Source organism: Callithrix jacchus, chromosome X (genome assembly GCF_049354715.1).
Source record: "Callithrix jacchus isolate 240 chromosome X, calJac240_pri, whole genome shotgun sequence".
Classification (NCBI taxonomy): domain Eukaryota; kingdom Metazoa; phylum Chordata; class Mammalia; order Primates; family Cebidae; genus Callithrix; species Callithrix jacchus.
The window spans coordinates 68,366,597-68,386,276 of record NC_133524.1 but is presented as its reverse complement, the minus strand read 5'-3'; the positions used below and the strand labels follow the sequence as shown (position 1 = coordinate 68,386,276).

General features: G+C 47.0%; 1 protein-coding gene across 1 annotated transcript; it reads right to left on the bottom strand.

Annotated features, from left to right (window-relative positions):
- Positions 1-430: 430 nt before the first annotated feature.
- Positions 431-8,028, bottom strand: FOXO4 (forkhead box O4). Its single transcript, XM_002762971.6, has 3 exons — positions 6,898-8,028; positions 2,203-3,259; positions 431-1,868 (listed from the first exon to the last, which is right to left on the bottom strand). Exons 1-3 carry the CDS (start codon positions 7,348-7,350, stop codon positions 1,861-1,863), a joined length of 1,518 nt encoding a protein of 505 aa, XP_002763017.1. The 5' UTR covers positions 7,351-8,028; the 3' UTR covers positions 431-1,860.
- Between the last annotated feature and the right edge of the window lie 11,652 nt (positions 8,029-19,680).

The window sequence follows — 19,680 nt, the reverse complement described above, 5'->3', positions numbered from 1 at the left end:
CTGGAATTTAGTGTGAGATTTCTTTTTCTAGAAAGACGTCTCCCAATATCTGCACTAAGGCTTGAGTACGTAAGCCCCAGGCACTGAGGAGGCTCTGAGGGTGGATGGGAATGGCAGAAGAGGGCTGGGGCAAGCACATGGGTGGGGGTGAGGAAGGCTATGAAGTCTAGTACAATGAGCCTTTGAGGGAAGGAGTAGGGGGTGGGGTCTTCTCAAACCAGACTACCTCCCCTAGGGAGGCCTATCTCACAGTTCGCCTACTCCTGCAGGGGTTAGGTGTCCCTCCCCCCCACACTCCACCACTTCCCTGGGCTGAAATTCCCCCACCCTCCACGTCACTGCCTCTGGGCAGTTTCTTCCTCCAGCCCTTTGCCTTTCCCCCTCCTTCTCCCTTATCCAAGGGGAGCAGCAAGACAGCAGAAACCAGAGCTGGTTATAGGCATTTATTGAATTTATTCATTTATTGATTTGACACACTTCCCCACTCCAATCTAGCACATGATACAATCTGGGTAGGCCAGGCACTGACACAGGAAATGATGGGAACCCACAGCAGGGGTGGAGGAGGGGATGATGCAAAGGGTACTGGGGGAAGGGCTGCTTTGGGGGCTGGGGTGGAGAAGGAGCCCCAGATGGCCTCACTGGCAGGTGCTAGTAAACCTGATCTACATTGCCCCTATCCCTGCTCATTTCCCAGACCCTCAGCCAAGCTCCCCCGCTCCCCCTTCCCTGTGTCTCCCCTCCCACTGCCTGCCGCCACACACTTCCACATAACCCCTGCAGACAGGGAAGGGGAAGAAGGGCAGGGACAGCTGTCAGGGGCCCAGAACAGGGAGGTCTCTGTACCTAACTTTACCATCCTAAATCCTTCCCTTCTTCTCTTCTGTCCCCTCCCATTCCCTTCCCTGGCCCCAAGCTAATTCCATGCCTTCAATGTACTCTCCCACTGTAGCACTAACCCATGCTGGATCATACAAGAGTGTAGCTGCACCCCAACACCACACACTCCCAGGCACAAGTTGAAGGAATGAGGGGAGCTGGCTTAGCTTTTTTCTTAGGGAAACTCCAACCTATTTCTGCATAGACCTTTCGCTACACCTAGTCCAACTGGGAGCTCTTCCCCGTGTTCATGATTACTCCCCACCTCTCCCCCACTTCCCTCTGCTCTCCTAGTATTTACTATCTGTAGTGTATCATGTCACTATCACAAAGCCTTCAGAAAGAAAAAAAGCATTCTGCCCATCACTAGCACCCTGCCACGGTTAAAAAAAAATCTCTATATTTGTTTCATATTTCTTTAAAAGTTTATAAAAAGCCTTTCTGTTATCTGCAGCCTTCTAAGGGTGATTTGGCCTGGCGAGCCACTCCAGTGGCCCTTCCAGATCCCCTAAACCCCCCCATCCACCCCACACCACTGGCCTAAGGGGCCACTGCATAGAAACCCAGGATCCAGCTAGCCTGGCTCAGCTCAGATAAGACTCTCTACAAAAAATCCTGCTCCCAAAGGCAGGGGTAAGGCCACTGGTGACTTCACATTTCCAATAGCATTGATCATCTCATTAGAAAGCCTAGCGGGTAGGGATGGGGAAAGCTGAGGATAGCTCCTGAGAGGGGGCCTTACCCCCTAATTGGCACAGTGAGAAAAACCCTCTCCCCATTCCCCTCTTATCTCCCTCCCCACATCATCCCCACATGGGGCAGTTTTATCTTTATAATTTCCTCAGCACCTGTGTGTGACCAGACTCCACCCTAGCTCTAAAGCAGGGTCCCAAATTCCTGGGGAGGGCTCAAGGGTATAGAATGGATATGGACATGCCTGGCTCCACCTCTGAAGCAGGGGACAAAGCTTCCAGCCATGACTCAGGGATCTGTGGGAAAAAGAAACAGAGAACAAGGTAAGAGGCTTATCTGGGGCCTGCCAACTTTCTTCCATCCAGATTCCCACCAAAGAAGATGGTGGCACCTCCCCTGCTTCCACACACACCTTTTCTGTGCTACCTTGCAGGGATAGGCACAGCTGAGGGGCCTGGAGGTCCCATCCCGAAACTATGCTACTCTAATATGACATCCTCCCTCCAGTTCCCTCGGAGCTCTGGCTACCACTTGTCCTAAATCTCCCCTTCACCTAGATGAGGGGACTAGCTGGGCACCTACAAGTGGACATAGGCTATAAGGAGCTGTGGTGATTAGGGGGTACTGCACCTGGCTCAAAGTTGAAGTCCAGTCCCTCGCCCCCATCCATAAGGTCACTGATGATGTTATCCATGTCGCACTCCAGGTTCTCCATATACATGTCAAGATCTAGATCCTGAGGCATTCTGTCTGGGCTTGCAGCTTCAGTAGGGGGTGTGAGCGCAGGAGTCCCCAGAGCCTTGGGGATAGGGGCACTTGCCATGACTGGAGGCGGTGCTATCATAGAAGGGTTGGGAACCAGACTGCTGGGGCCTGGAGCCTCTAGGGGCTTGGGACACAGGCCAACGCCGGTGGCCATCTTACTGGAGGAAGGAAGCCCCCCCAGCAACAGAAGCGTTGGAGCCTGGGACAGAATGGGATCTACCTGGGTCATGAGGACATCAGCAGGGGGTGGTGGTGTATCAGAGGTGAGCAGGGCCTCTAGAGCCTGGGGGCTGGAGAAGCACCTTTCTCCTGCTGACAGGGACCCCTCTGCTGGGCTGAAGAGGGAGCTGCTGTAGGCATGTAAGGGCCCAGTAACCCCAGGATGCTGCAAAGAGAAGCCAGAGAGACCACTCCGAGAGAGCAGGGAATGGGAAGAGGTGAGATTGAGCCCATCTAACAGCTCTAGACCTTCATTGAGGGTGGGAGGGATACTCCCTGCATAGCTGCTGACTGAAGCTGGTATTTCCTCAGCCAGCACCTCAGACTCTGGCCTCAAGGGGGACAGCCGGGTGCTGACAGTGCTGGCATTTGAACTGCTTCGTGGACGGAAGGCGGACCACATATCGGCTTCCTCACGGTTTCGAGAGCAAGGGCTGCCTGACCACTTGGCAAAGTGGCCAGCAGGGCTCGCTGGAGTGGCACCTTCAGGTGGAGCTGGTAGCACGGGTGCTTTCTTCTTGGAGGCTTTACTGCGGCCCCGGAGCAGCTTGCTGCTGCTATCCATGGAAGCGGCCCGGCGGCGGGGGGCTTTGCCGCTCTTGCCTCCCTCGGGGTTCAGCATCCACCAAGAGCTTTTGCCAGTGGCCTCGTTGTGAACCTTGATGAACTTGCTGTGCAGGGACAGGTTGTGGCGGATTGAGTTCTGGAGGGGACAGAGATGGCAGGAAAGGGGCATGAGGTGTGTATAGGGGAGGTCAGCGGCCAGCAGTCTAGTCTAAGAGGATGCTGGTCCCCGTTGATCTAGGGATTAGGATTTGGTGTCACCACAGCAGTGGGGTTCATTTCAGGGATTCATTTCCCAGGTCATTAAAGTTTAAGAAAAACTTTAAATAATTTCCAAAAAAAAGAGAAAAAGATAAAAGGTAAAAAGATGGTGGGACACAGCAGGGGCATTCCTGGAGACTCAAAGAAAGTTGAATCTCTACTGGTAGAAGTAGAGATGGGGGTGGGGTGTGAGGGGAGACCACACACATTTCCCGCTTCAAGACAAGCTGCACAGCCTCTGCTCCAGACTTCTCTGTACAGGCAGTAGGAGATAATGTGTAATAACCCACTTCAGAGGGCACAGGGGTGCCCACCCTGGAAAAGTTCCTGGTACTGTGCTCCTCCCAGGGCTCGGTGTGTTTTGCAGTGATACCTGGGGCTGGTGGGTATCAGGGAGATGTACTCCTCACCCGGCAAGAACTAGGTTCAAATGGGAAATAGCATTCCACCTCTGTCCTTGAGTGCGGGTTTCGGTGGAGTTTATGGGATAGTGGTACAGCACCAGCCCAGGATGGACCCGCACTGCCCAGAGCCGGTTCTCAGAATAGGCTGAAGGGCTGGAATCTCAGCACAGCAGGTGCTCCATTCCCCACAGAGCATTTGGGCCACCCAGCTCTCTGCAGAATTTAGAGATTCCCCCCCCCCACCCCAATCCCAGCCTTATTTCTTCTAATCCACAACACACACCCTCAACTACATTCGGTTCAGGTTCAGGCTTCTTGCTGCACCTCAAAAACGTGAGGTGCCTTCTTCCCTTCGCCTCTTTTCGGAGGAGGAGGATCTCCCTTCCCTAAGTTCTACTAGTTCCGTCAAGACCAAGCTTCAGTTCGACCTCTTTCGTAAAGTGGCTGCCTAACTTTCACAGCCAAATTTCTAGTATAGTAGTTTTTAAACCTGCACCACACAATTTTACCCAATTTATATTGTGCGGTTTATGGTTTCATGTAATTCTTCTCATTTTGCATTAAGTGCCAAGTATAATGTCCGCCAGTCCCACATCCCCCAACAGAGCCCTCCCTGAGCATCAAGCTCACAGCACATACTCAATACCTACTCAAGCTCACAGTACATAATCAATATTTGTACCTGATTGGTGGGTGGCCCCTGGGTTGACCGTGGTGAGGCTCCCTTTGAGGCTCTGCCAGCTCTTCAGTGCCTTGGGTATTGGAAGCTGTTTCCCTTCCTCCCTAACTGGTGACAGTCTATTAGGAAAACGTTGCTTTCCAGTGGCCCGGGGAGCTGAGATTGGTAGCTTCTTCAGCACCCAGTGCAGCTTATATTTACTGATTGCCGAGGGGCAGGCTAGCTACACTAGGGGTTTGGCCCTCCCCTGGCCACCCCCCCTTCCTAAAACCTGCCTCCTTTTCCCTACCTCCTTCCCAGTGCCTTTCTCCCATTTCTTAGGAATTTGTGCATAAACTCTTCAACCTTGGGGGCATTTGACCTCCCACATGGAGTTCTTTAGTTTAGAAACTCTGAAGGAGCCCAGAAGTGCTTGGAGCAACTAGGAGGCTTAGGCCATGGGTCAGTCAGAAACTACTCGTTTCTCTGGTGCTTTTAAGATAAGGAGACCCTTTGCCTGGGGAATGATGATTGTTGTTCCAGGGCTCTTTAGCCAAAGAACTCCTTGTGTTCCTGGACCCTGATGTAATGGCATTTCAACAGTGCTGATGTTCCTAGCTCCTTGAAGGAGTGGCACTCGCCCAACCAGCCTCACCTTGTAGTAACTAAGGACCACAATGACCATGACCTGGCACTATGATTTCTCCTCTTTTCATCCTCTAATTCTGGATCTACTTGAGAAGGCCCATTCCTTTCCCTACTACTTAATAGCTACAAGGCCCATTTGTCTGTCTTTAGGCCTTGGAACTAGCCAGTGGTACACAGCCTCTTAATTGGAGAGGTTAGTTTCCTAAAAGCCTGCAACTCTTACATGTTGGAGGGCGGTGTGGGGTAGGGGTGTGGGGGGGGGGTGACTGCTAATTGTTTCCCAAGCCACCTAACCTAAACTTTCTTGTTCTAAGTGAGTGTCGCCCCCTGGTGGGGTGGGAATAACCTTGGCATATCATCAGGGAGGCCAGTTCAGGCAGGAGACTTCCCGTCAGAGAGGGGTGGGGGGGCCTCGAAATCCCAGGCTCAGCCTGATTTGATTTTGTCATCATTCCAATGAGAGCAAGCATGCTCTTCTTAGACAATATGATTTATAGTTAGGCCTGAGTTCAAGTCCTCACCCTGCTGTTATTGGGTGAGTTTCCTAACCTCTCATTACCTAGTTTGCTAATATGTGAAATGTGGAATCTCAGAATTGTTGTGAAGATTAATAAAATAAAAATTTAAAAACTACTTTGCAAAGTCTAAAGCCTAAGTAACAACTTGTTATTTTCTCTACCCTGGAAAATGAACCTAAGGGAAAAGAAAAACAGCTGTGTAGGCTGGGTCCAAGGAGGGGAGCTCTTTATGAGCTGAGACTGTGGCATGGCAGTCTACCCAGAAATAGTGCTAAGGGTCTCAGTCAGCTGTCCCATCTTCTGTTCTGCCCAGCCCCTAGGGATAGTGCAGACTGATCGCTCAATCTCCTAAGAACTAGGGGACGTTCCTCTGCTCATCCAACCCTCTGTACTTGGTTGTATGCTGACCTCACCACCTACGGAGGTACAAGCCAGCAGTAGGGCTTGAGGCTCCCCAGTTTTGTGATTAGAGCCCCATATTTCTCAGGACAAGTTTTTCACAGTATCTTTTGAGATCTTTCCTCACAGTTTCTTCACGGAAGGCCAAGGGAACTCCCAATCTTGTGCTCTAAAGTCAGAGCCCTACCTCCTTCTTCATGACTATATTCCCTAACAGTAAAGGAACATTTTCCCCCAAAACTTGGATAGCCCCTTACAAGGGAGAGTTTCTTGGCAGCACAAGGTAAACTGACACAGGTAGCAGCTCACAGCCCTTTTTCTTCTTAGTGAATAAGATCAGCTACATTTCCCCATGAATATTATTGTTTTTACCTTTGCCACTGCACTCCCTCCTCCTAAGTAGAGCAGTGGTAGAACAGTACCGCTACACTGAGGTATTGGGAGGCAAGCAGGGAATCCAAGTAATCCCACAGGAATGGGAGAAAAGGTGTTGGGGTGGGAAGTAGGGGAGGAGGCAAGGCTAGGTTGGTGCGGGGAATCCACACATTTCCTGCTGTACATAGGATAAAGACTTCTCTGTGGGAATAAGTGTTTGGGGCAGCCCAAGCCAAAGTGCTGCGAGTGTTCAGCAGTGAGCAGAGAATTCGATTTTCTCCAGGGCAGGGACAGTGTCTTATTCATCTGTGATCCTCCAGCATCAAGCACCGAGTGTGGACTATACTATGTACTAAGTAAATGTTTGTCTAACTGGAGATTCAAGGTGGATCTCTGGGCTTCCCAAAGGGGTGGGGGTGAGAGGCGGTAAAAGGGGCCCCAGAGTTTAAGTAAGGGAGGCTGGGGGTCCAGGGGGTAGATGGTGTTGGGAAGGAGGTAAGAGGGTCATAATTACCTTCCATCCTGCTGAGCTGTTGCTGTCACCCTTGTCTTTGAAGTAGGGCACAGTACGGACCATCCACTCGTAGATCTGGGCGAGTGTCAGTCGCTTCTCTGGGGCGCTTTCAATGGCCTGGCTGATGAGTTCTGCATATGATTGATTTCCCCAGGCATTCCGGCGGGAGCCTCCCTTCCGAGGACCTGTTACAGCCCCCAGGATTCCGGGCTGGGGGCCCCCCACCGGCTCTGGGAGCCGGGAGGGCAACAGGATCGGCTCTGAGTGCCCCTCCGTGTGTACCTTTTCCCCCAGACCTGGCTCCACCTCGGGCGGCTCGGAAGGCTGGGTAGAGAGCTCTGGTCGGGGAAGGGGCCAGGTGCAGGAGCGGGGACGGCTCTGGGGTTCGAAGTCGGGATCGAGGTCTATGATCGCGGCAGCCTCTGTGGCTGAATTCTCATTCCCTGGATCCATACGTGGAGTTGGACCTCCCCGGCTCAGAGTTCAGTGAAGCCTGCCAGAGTCCCTCACGATGCCTCCCCTCAGGGGGGAAGCACCGAGGGCCAGGAGGCACATTCCTGCCAGTCCTCAGAAAGTCTCGAACTTCCCCCTAGTCCCAGGACGCTAGCCCCTAAGCTGTCCCTTCACACAGTTCTCCAATCCCCTTTCCGACTACAGCCTACAGCCTCAGAGCTCTTTCTGAGATGCCACCTGTAACCTCCGCCGAGCAAAGACACTTTTTCTGCCACCTCTCACTCAGCTTCCTGCTCTTTTAAACCTGAGGCACGGTATCCCCTCATACATTGCGCTCCCATCACCGAACGTCTCCTTAGCCGCAGTTCCCTCCCCCTTTTAAGTTGCTGCCCCCCGGACACTCCTCCCAAATTGCCTCCTCCCGGATCGCTGCCCTCCCCCACGCCCCGCTCCCCCGCGTCACTTGCCCCTCCCCTGACTCCCTCTTCCCCCGCCTCTTCCCTTCTCGCCACTCTTAATAGGGTCCTGGTCCCCGCTGCTGCGACCTCCCTTATTCCCGCACCGATTCCCCTATCAACCCCCCCCACCCCCCGCCCCCCGGGTTTCCCTTTTGTTTTGCTCCAAGCAGCAGCCCCCGCCTGACGTCTCTGTTTACCACTCTCCGGGGCAGCCATCTGCGCACGCGCCTCGGAAGCCAGTCGGGAAACCGAGTTCTTCAGTCGTGCCACCCTGGTCACTCTTGAGGACTACAATTCCCGTCCTGCTTCGCGGCCAGGAGCCCGATACGACGGCAGGAGAGCGGCGTGGCAGGATATAAGGAGGTGGAACTTTAATTATTAGAAGTCGTCACAGACTCTTTATTTTCTTAAGAATCGTTTTTCGCCCTTTCCCCCCTTTCCATCGCCTCCCTTGTGAGTCGGGGTCGCCTAGGTGACCACATTGAGAGATGCTAGCCCTTTCTCTCCTTCATTTAGGAGAGGGCAAAAGGGGAAAAAATCTTTTCTTCAAGAAGCAGGAGACCGAGAAGCAAGAAGCAAGGAACAGACTATAAAATAGGATGTATGCACATTGGAGAGTTGGGTAGGGGGCTGTGTAACATAAACAAATGGTTAGCCCATGGTGGCGTTCCCCCTCACCCCCTTCCTCCTCCCTCCACCCGCCTTCATCCGACATATGCAGTTCCCACTGACAGTGAGGTCTCACTAATCAGTTTCCTCCACTGGCTTTTCTGGCCTTCCCTTCAACACTAATATTCTCTTCACATCTCCAGCGGCTTCACTTCTTATTCAACAGGTCCCAAACTGAAGTCATTATCTGTTCCTGCACCCACACCCCTATCCTCTGGCTACCCATATCTCTGAATTTGGCTTTTGATAGTCTTGGTCTACCCAGTCTCCCAAGCTAGAAGTACCCATTACCTCTTCATCTCCATAACTTTCTACATCCAAATCCCGGTTCAAGACCTTATTTATAACTGTATTTAAATTGTAGGATCAACAGGGTGCAGTGGCTCACTCCTATAATCCCACCACTTTGGGAGGTCGAGGCAGGCACATCACTTGAGTTCAGGAGTTCAAGACCAGCCTGGCTCACATGATGAAACCCATCTCTGCTAAAAATAGAAAAATTAACCTGATGTGGGACATCCAGCTGTAGTCCCAGATACTTGGGAGGCTGAGGTAGGAGAGTCACTTGAACCCAAGAGGTGGAGGTTGCAGTGAGCCAAGATAGTGCCACTGAGCTCCAGCCTGGGTGACAGAATAACACCCTGTCTCAAAAAAAAAAAAAAAAAGTTGCAGTATCATCTCAATTGGATCTCCTTCCATCGGTGTTTTCTTCACTACAGTTCATGTTCAGAGCTGCCAACAAGGTTACTGTTCTAAGAAACATGTATGGCTGGGTGAGGTGGCTCAAACCTGTAATCCTAGCACTTTGGGAGGCTGAGTTGGGCGGATCACCAGAGGTCAAGAGTTCAAGACCAGCCTGGCCAACATGGTGAAGCCCCATCTCTAAAAAATAAATAAATAAATAAACAAATAAACAAGAAAAAAGAAACATGTCTGGAAATTATGGCTAAAATTTATGGAGCCCTTACTATGTGCCAGTCTCTGTGCACATTGCTTTACGAACATTAGTTCATTTACTCCTCAATCATTTACTCCTCAATTCAACCCCATGAGGTAGGTACCACTATTATCCCCATTTTATAGATGAAGACACTAACAATGCTCAGAGACTGACTTGCCCAAGGAGGCAGAACTGGGATTATATTACTTATATGTGATCATATAATTTTTTTCTTTCTCTTTTCTTCCTTCCTTCCTTCCTTCCCTTTCTTCTTTCTTTCTTCTCTTTCTTTGTTTCCTTCTTTCTTTGAACTAATCGTACCTAAAGGAGGCAGGGTCTTTCTTTTTTGAGACAAGGTCTTGCTCTGTCACTCAGGCTGGAATGCAGTGGCGTGATCTTGGCTCACTGCAGCCTTGACCTGCTGCACTCAAGCAATCCTTCTACCTCAGCCTTCAGAGTAGCTGGGACTACAGGCACGTGCCTCCATACCCGGCTAATTTTTGTATTTTCTGTAGAGACAGGGTTTTGTCATGTTGCTCAGGCTGATCTGGAACTCCTGACCTCAAGTGAACTACCTGCCTTGGCCTCCAAAAGTGCTGGGATTACAGGCATGAGCCACCACATCTGGCTATAATTTTTGTTTTTTTAATCATATAATTTCCCTGGTTAAATGTTCCTCTGATTTCCCCCATTGCCTGTGTGATAAAGTTCAAATTCCCAAGCAAGGCATGCCAGGCTCCTCAGATTCAGGCCCCTTCATGCTTTTCCTGCACACTAAGTTACAACCAGAGTTTCACACTATTTCCTGGAAATACCATGCCCTTTTATACATTTCTTTCTGCATCCTGGGATATCATCCCTCTCGTCATCCCGCTCCACGTCTCTTGTTTAGGAAAACTCCTATTCAGTCTTTCCTGTCTCCCTTAGGTGCGATTAGTTCTCCTTTTTTTCTGCATTCCTAACCACTTTGTGCAGTCTTATGTTACATAGCACAAACTATATTGTATTGTAATTGTTCGTTTACTTTCCTGTCTCTCCCAATAAACTGTGAGCTCCTTTTTTTTTTTTGAGACAGAGTCTTGCTGGAGTGCAATGGCACAATCTCTGCTCACTGCAACCTCCACCTCCCGGGTTCTCCTGCCTCAGCCTCCCGAGTCACTGGGATTACAGCACCTGCCACCATGCCCAACTAATATTTGCATTTTTAGTAGAGATGGGGTTTCACCATGTTGGTCAGGCTGGTCTTGAACTGCTGACCTCCAGTGGTCCACCTGCCTTGGCCTCTCAAAGAGTTGGAATCACAGGTGTGAGCCACCGCACTCGGGAAATATTACTTATTAAATGAAATATTGCAAATAGACTTGGACATTTAACAACTTTTAAATAAACGTGTCCTATGCATTTTTTGCCTATCCATGTTCCAATTGTTAGACAGCAACCTCTGAGGGGCAAGGACTGTAATTTGGCTTGTCTGCCATTTGCAATGTTGCTATTATGCTCTGTGATGATGAGGCCTTCTTCCTGTGCAGAAGGGTATCCATGCAACCCAGGATATTTCAGCAGTGGCAGCACACTGGGCCTTCAAAGTGATATAGCCTGATCATGGCGAAATAGCCACATTGGTTCTCTATATTCCTGCCTTCTTCTGCTCCAACATGCATTTGCCCTCTGTCACCTAGGTGTATAGAAGGCCATATATTCCTATCTGAGGTCCAGAGAGAGAGATGAGACATAGTTGCTCACAATGCCTACAAACATTTCCTGCACATGCCCCTTTTTCCTTCACCTCAGCTAAGGGTGCCTGATAAATGCTGCATGAGTGGTGAATTTGGTGGAGGAGAGAGCCTGGTGGGTACTAGGTCACAAGGAGCTCTCTTCTGACTGAGACAAGTATGATGGCAAATTATGCAGAGTTACTGAGACAGGGAAATGGCAGGGTGGGGCAGGCATCTGTCCTGGCTTGAGTTATATCTTGCATTGTCTTTGTGCATTTGTTTAAATTTGTATTCTACTAAAAATACAAATATTAGCTGGACATGGTGGTGCATGCCTGTAATCCCAGCTACTTGGGAGGCTGAGGCAGGAGAATCACTTGAACCTGGGAGGTGGAGGTTGCAGTGAGTCAAGATCATGCCATTGCACTCCAGCCTGGGTGACAGAGTGAGACTTTGTCTCAAAAAATAAAAATAAAAAAAATAGGAGCTCACAGTTTATTGGGAGAGAAAGATAAGTAAACAAATAATTATAATTCATGTCCACCAACTCATGTTTTAAAAAATCTTTTTACAGCCTAGGCAACTAGTGAGACCCCATCACTACAAAAATTAAAAAATTAGCTGGGCATGGTGGCACATGCCTGTAGTTCCAGATACTCAGGAGGCTGACATGGGAGGATTGCTTGAGCCTGGGAGGTCGATGCTACAGTGAGCCATGATGGTGCCACTGCACTCTAGCCTGGGAGACAGAGTGAGACCCTGTCTCAAATAAATAAATAAATGAATAAACTTTCAGTTCAAAGCTCAGAACTTACCTGCCCCTGGAAACTTTTCCTGACTGGCCCAACCTGGCAGGTCATTTCTCTAATTTGCGTCTCCTGAACCTCTATGAACTCAGTTTGTATTCTTTAACTTTGTGCTTCTGCTTACATGGCTTTTCATTTCATGAGGGTATATTGTCTCCCCAACTAGATTATAAACTCTACCATCAATCAACACGTTTGTGGAGTCTTTACTGTTGAGAGTATACCTTGAAATCCTGGACAGATAAAAATGACCACATGTCATAGGACCAGATAATTTAGGAGTACAAGCTAAAGGATTGGTGGGATGGTAAAAACACCACCATGACTTAAAGCATGCAGATGGAGAGGTCAGGGTTGTTCAGCTGTGAAAATGTTACAAAATAACATTAGTCAAGAGACAGAATTAGAAAGATGATCTTGGAAAATAAAAAGACATTGGGAAGAAAACAAGATTAATAGGAGGCCCCCAGAAACCACTGTAGCTGTAAGCTACAAACAGATATGGCAAGATTTAGAGGACACAGGCTTTCCTCCCAGTTGAAACCCCAGAGTTTATTTTCCTCAAATGGCCCATAATTCACCATTTGGTTTTTTTTTTTCCTCTTCAAGGTCATAGGAGTTTGGCTCTCTTGTGTCTTCCACTGCCACCACCCACTCTTCTACTTGATGAAACTCCCCCACCACGAGCCTTTTGCCAAACCAGCTCTATTAATTTGAATTGAGGTTGACATATCCCACTTCTTTCTTACTCTACCCAGCTCTGAAAAAACTCACAATTCCCACGTAGAGTTTTTATAGGATTTTTGCTAATAAACACATGGAAAGATGCAGGGGTTAACAAAAATAACAGTGAAAAAATTCAAGGACTCTCAGAAGGGACCTCCTCTATCCATCCCTGATCTTCACAGATGTATGTAGATTGTCCGTATATTTGCTTGTCCTCTTCCCTAAGTCTTTTCTTATGTGTTTCTGTGAATGATCTAGTCCTTGTATTTCTTTTTCTTTTTTTGAGGCAAGGTCTCACTCTATTGCCATGCTGGAGTGCAGTGGTGTGATCTCTGCTCATTGCAACCTCTGTCTCTCAGGCTCAAGTGATCCTCCCATCTCAGCCTCTCAGGTAGCTGGGACCACAGGTGTACACCACAATGCCTGGCTAATTTTTTTGCATTTTTTGATAGAGACAGGGTTTTTCCATTTTGTCCAGGCTGGTTTTGAACTACTGAGCTCAGGCAATCCACCTGCCTTGGCCTCCCAAATTGCTGGGATTACAGGTGTGAACCACTGTGCCCAGCCTAGTCCTTGTTTTAGAAGCCACCTCCCAACCCTGTCTCTTATTGTTTAAAAAAAAATCTTTTCACAGCATAGGCAACATAGTGAGACCCCATCACTACAAAAAATAAAAACTTAGCTGGGCATGGTGGCACATGCCTGTAGTCCCAGCTACTCAGGAGGCTGAAATGGGAGGATTGCTTGAGCCTGGGAGGTCGATGCTACAGTGAGCCTTGATGGTGCCACTGCACTCCAGTCTGGGAGACAGAGTGAGACCCTGTCTCAAATAAATAAATAAATGAATAAAAATCTTTTCAGTTAATGACTATTTTTTTTTTGAGAGAGTCTCACTATGTCCTCCAGGCTGGAGTGCAGTGGTGCAATCTTGGCTCACTGTAATCTCTGCCTCCCAGGTTCAAGTGATTCTCCTGCCTCAGCCTCCTCAGCAGCTGGGACTGCAGATGCATGCCAACATGCTTGGCTAATTTTTGTATATTTTATAGAGACCAAAATGGTTTCACCATTTTGCCCAGGCTAGTCTCAAACTTCTGAGCTTAAGCGATCTGTCAGTATCAGCCTCCCAAAATTCTGGGATTACAGGTGTAAGCCACCGTACCTGGCCAGTGAACATTTCTTAAGGGTGTACTGTTTTCCAGACATCAGGGTCAGTACTTGCTTGTAAAGTGAACCCTAGAGTGAAGTAGTCAGATTTTAGCCCCAAATAGATTTTTTTTTTTAATGTTTTTTGAGACAGAGTCTCCCTCTGTATCTCAGGCTGGAGTGCAATGAATGGCGAGATCTCGGCTCACTGCAACCTCCACCTTTCAGGTTCAAGCAATTCTCCTGCCAGAGCCTTCTGAGTAGCTGGGATTACAGGCATCCACCGCCTTGCCCAGCTAATTTTTGTATTTTTAGTAGAGACGGGGTTTCACCATGTTAGCCAGGCTGGTCTCGAACCCCTGACCTCTGGTAATCTGCCCGCCTTGGCCTCCTAAAGTGCTGGGATTATAGGCATGAGCCACCGCACCCAACCCACCACTTTTTTGGACCATAGAAGTAAGTCTGGTGCAGTGAAAATAACACTAGATTGAGTCAGGAGATCCAAGTCCTTGTCATATTTCTGTCACTAACTAGTTGAATAATGATACTAATTATACTAATATTAATAAGTAACATTTATTGGGTTTTTATAATGTGTTAGGTACTATGCTAAGTGCTTTACATGGATTATCTGATTTAGTCTCACAACAAATGTATAAACTCAATGCTATTACTGTTTTCATTTCATAGGGGAAAATGAGATTTAGGGTAAGGAGACATGCTTGGGTCCAGAATTCCTAAGTGGTAGAGCAGAGGTACAAATCCTGGCAGTCTGACTCCAGAGCCTATACAAGTCAATTTCACTCTTCTGGCTTTGGTTTACTCATCTGTAAAATAAGAATAATGTATGAGAAGGTCTCTAAAGTCTCTTTGAACTCTAAAATCCTGTTTCCTGTGCTCCAATTTGGGTTCAAGACCCCAGGTTGCTCTTTATGTCTTAGGCCGCCCTAAGCTTACACTTCCCACTCACGTAAATTTGTTCCTGGCCCCCTACATAAATAACATCCACAATGCTTCATCCCTCAGGTTTTGTTTTTGTTTTTGTTTTGTTTTGTTTTGAGACAGAATCTCTCTCAGCCTGAAAAAAATAAAACAGCCCTACTCGCATTGATATTTACCAGAGTTATTTAGCAAAGAGGTTTTTTTTTTTTTTTTTTTTTGAGACGGAGTTTCACTGTTGTTACCCAGATTGGAGTGCAATGGCAGGATCTCGGCTCACCGCAACCTCTGCCTCCTGGGTTCAAGCAATTCTCCTGCCTCAGCCTCCCGAGTAGCTGGGATTACAGGCGCGCACCACCACGCCCAGCTAATTTTTGTATTTTTAGTAGAGATGGGGTTTCACCTTGTTGACCAGGATGGTCTCGATCTCTTGACCTCATGATCCACCCGCCTTCGCCTCCCAAAGTGCTCGGATTATAGGCGTGAGCCACCGCGCCCGGCCAAGAGTTTTTTTTTTTTTTTTTAACCAGAGATATTTGCCAGAGGATTTTCAATACACAAAAATATGCATATATATGTGTATATATATTGAGACAGGTCTCACTGTCGCCAGGCTGGAGTTCAGTGGCACGATCTTGGCTCACTGTAACCTCTGCCTCACAGGTTCAAGTGATTCTCATGCCTCAGCCTCCCAAATAGCTGTGATTACAGGCTTGCATTACCACATCTGGCTAATTTTTGTATTTTTGGTAGAGATGGGTTTCGCCATGTTGGCCAGGCTGGTTTCAAACTCCCAACCTCAAACGATCCGTCTGCCTCGGCCTCCCAAGGTGCTGGGATTACAGGCAGGAGCCACCTGGGCTGGGTCAACATGCTTATATTTTAAGTTACCTGAAAAGAGCAGATGTGATATTTTATATACTATCTGCAGATATGATACTTTGTATAGTATGGTGCCTGATCCAGATGCTTAAAATGAAAAGAGCAGGATGTGATACTTTGTATACTATATGTTCATAATTTTGTTTAGTAAGATACATTGAGAAAAGATGAAGAAATGCCAAAAAGTGTTAACAGTGGCGATCTCTTTTCCTTTCTTATATTTTCCTGATTTATGATGAGTGTGTATACTTTTTATTTTTCATTTATTATTATTTTTTTTGAGATGGAGTCTCGCTCTGTAGCCCAGGCTGGAGTGCAGTGGCGATCTCAGCTCACTGCAACGTCTGCCTCCCTGGTCCCGGTTTAAGCAATTCTCCTGCCTCAGCCTCCCAAGTAGCTGGGATTACAGGCACGAGCTACCATGCCCAGCTAATTTTTGCATTATTATTATTTTTTTTTTAGTAGAGACAGGATTTCACCACGTTGGCCAGTCTGGTCTTGAACTCCTGACCTGCTTTCTCTAAAGGAAGAGGAAGCTCATGTGTGATGACTGAAAACTAAATTCACCTTTTTGGGTAGTCAGTGGGTGGAGAAAGGGGGAAGCAGTCAATTACACAATTTTATTATCAGAAAGAAAGAAGCAAAGCAATTCCTCAAGAGAGACAGAGATTTTCCTGTCACTAAATTCTTTTCCCCCCAATTGAAAAGACAGGATTATAGTAAACAAAATTTTTTGAAAAAACGAAACACTTATTATCCCATTACTTTCATCATTACCTATCAGCTTTTAGTCCTTATCCACAGACACATAGAATTTTACATGGCTGCAATTAGAGTCTGTATACCATTTTGTGTTCTGCTTTTTTCAATGAACGTATCATAAACCAGTTTTCATATTTAGCCTTCCAAAATTATAATTTTTAACAGCTACATAATGGTCTATTGCTGGCACTGAATTCCATACGAAATTCTCATGTAGGATTAACATAAGGGACAATGTCCTCAGTAACGGTTTTATAATACACATAGAAGAGATTTTCACATTACTCTCTTGAAACTACCCTGGCTGAAAGCCAAGGACGTAGCATTGAGGCACTTTTGCGGGGCTGAGCTCAGATGGGTCAGGCATGTAACCTTCTGGGGCTCCAACTTGATCTGAGGACACAACGTAAAATGCCACGTAAAGGAGTAGATGGATAGAATGCCCCTTACAATATATTCCATAAATGTCTGTTCTCAGAGCCAGGCTTTTGACATGATCTCAGAGGCAGAGTATTATTCTCTGATGAAGGTCAGAAGTATTGGTATGCTCTTTTGTTGACTGAGGCAGGATCCATATGTTTTGGAAGCCAGATAAACAGGTGGACAGGTGACAGGGTTACCATTCTGGCTTGAAAGTTGAGAAGCCTGGCAAGTGTTGTTTGTTGTCTGCATAGTTTACCTCATATCTTCATGGAGGTAGGGTGCAGGTGAAGTCAGATTTTTCTTAGGAAGCAGCTTTTGGATCTGAGTTCTATACTACAAAGGGGGGATTTTCGATATGAACAATTTTCAAAGCCCATTATCAGTCAGGTGGCATGGGCATAATAAGAGAGTCTCAAAATATTCCAATGGAACCTTGGGTTTTAGGAATTATAGGATTCTGGTGTGCCTTCCAGTATCAATTAGCTGCAGAATGGGGTTTTACATCGACTAATTGAATTTTGGAGACTGTCACTAAGGACAATTAAACTTTTTTGCATAAATGATATCAAGCTGTTATTTCTGGCACTAATTATATAGCAGAGCCTATTGCTTCTTAAGAACTATACCTAGTATACAATAATAAAACTATGTCAGCAGCATAAAACCAGCTTCACTTTTATTTTAAGAATTTATTTTTTTAAAGAGAGTCTCACTATATTGCCCAGGCTAAAGTGATCCTCCCACTTCAGCCTCCCAAAGTGTTGAGATTATAGGCATAAGCCAGTGTGTCTGGACCTATTTTAAGATTTTTAGTATATAAACATTATAACCACATAACAAAAAAACTTCTTTAAAATAAAGAAAAAGAAGAAAATAATTAGCTGCAATACCATCATCCTAACACAACCATCAAAGGATTTTGTGTGGATGGATAGAATGTCCCTTACAATGTATTCCATAAATATCTCTTCTCATAGCCAGGCTTTTGACACGACCTCAGAAGCAGAGTACATTTATTCTCTGATGAAGGTCAGAAGTATTGGTATGCTCCTGAATCTCCTTATTTTTTCATCACCATATTTTACATATTTATATTCATATAATATATATATATACAAACATTTATGTCCTGTTTTAATAATTATAATTGCACATATAATACATAAGTATATTTTCCTTTAAAAATTTGGAACATTAAAGAAAAAGCTAAAAGTCGCTTTGGACCCTTATCCTACACACCTTTCCCCCTCCCTGAAATAACCACTGTCATGAGTTTGATATACATTCTTCCCATCCTTTAAAAAAATAGCCGGCATGGTGGCTCACACCTGTAATCCCAGCACTTTAGGCAGTTGAGGCAGGAGGATCCCTTGGAGACAGAAGTTTGAGACTGAGACCAGCCTGTGCAATGTCTCAAGACCCTGTCTCTACAAAAAATTTAAAAATTAGCCAGGTGCAGAGGCATATGCCTGTGTCACCTACTTGGGAGGCTAAGGCAGGAGTATCCCTTGAGCTCAGGTGCTCAAGGCTGCCGTGAACTGTGATCGTACCACTGTACCACTGCACTCTGGCCTGGGTGACAGAGTGAGACTCTCTCTCTCTCTCTATCTCTCTCTCTCTCTCTCTCTCTCCCTCCCTCCCTCCCTCCCTCTCTCTCTCTCTCTCTCTCTCTCTCTCTTGCCTCTCGACAGATTCTCACTCTTATTGCCCAGGTTGGAATACAGTGGTATGATCACAGCTCACTGCATCCTTGAACACCTGAGCTCAAGGGATCCTCCACTTCCCAGGTTCAAGTGATTCTTGTGCCTCAGCCTCCCAAGTAGCTGGGATTACAGGTGTGCACCACCACACCCAGCTAATATTTGTATTTTTTTTAGTAGAGACGGGTTTCACCATGTTGGCCAGGCTGGTCTCGAAATCCTGGCCTCTAGTTGGCCTCCCAAAGTGCTGGGATTGCAGGTGTGAACCACTGCACTGGGCCGACACCATCTCAAAACAACAACAACAGAAACTCTTGCATGGGAAATACATAGTATTGTTTTGTGTTTGTTTTCTGTGCATAAATGATTACATTCGGCAACTTGGATTTTTCACACCAAAATGTATTTGAGGTCTATTGTTATTGACACATCTAGTTCATTCCCTTTAACTGCTGTATTATAATCCATTTAGTGAATAGGACACATTTGATTTAGCCATTCCCTAAAGAATGCTCATCTTTGGCCGGGTTCAATGGCTCGGATCTGTAGTCTCAGCACTTTGGGAGGCTGGGGCGGGTAGACTGCTTAAGCTCAGGAGTTCAAAACCAATCTGGGCAACATAGTGAAACCCTGTCTCTACTAAAAATACAAAAATTGGCTAGTGCAGTGGCTCACCCCTGTAATCCCAGCACTTTGGGAGGCTGAGATGGGCAGATCACTTGAGGTCAGGAATTTGAGACCAGCCTGGCTAACATGGTGAAACCCCGTCTCTACTAAAAATATAAAAATTAGCTGAGCATGGTGGCACATACCTGTAGTCCCAGCTACCTGGGAGGCTGAGGTGGGAGAATCACTTGAACCTGGAGGTTGCAGTGAGCCCAGATTGCATGCCACTGCACTCCAGCCTGGGTGACAAAGGGAGACTCCACCCCACCCCTCCAAAAAAGAATTATTATCTTTAAAAAAAATTGTGGCAAGAGAAAGAGTGCTAATAAGTCTGCTAAACTGGCTCAATTTTCCCGGTGTCACTCTGAGCACACCAGTGCAAAGAGACAACCTGAAGTAAGATGAAATAAGTCACTTTGCATCTCTGCATACAGGTGCAGAGATGACTGGTCCCTACGTTACCATACTGTGAGTCTAGATTCACAGTAGTGTTAAGTTGAA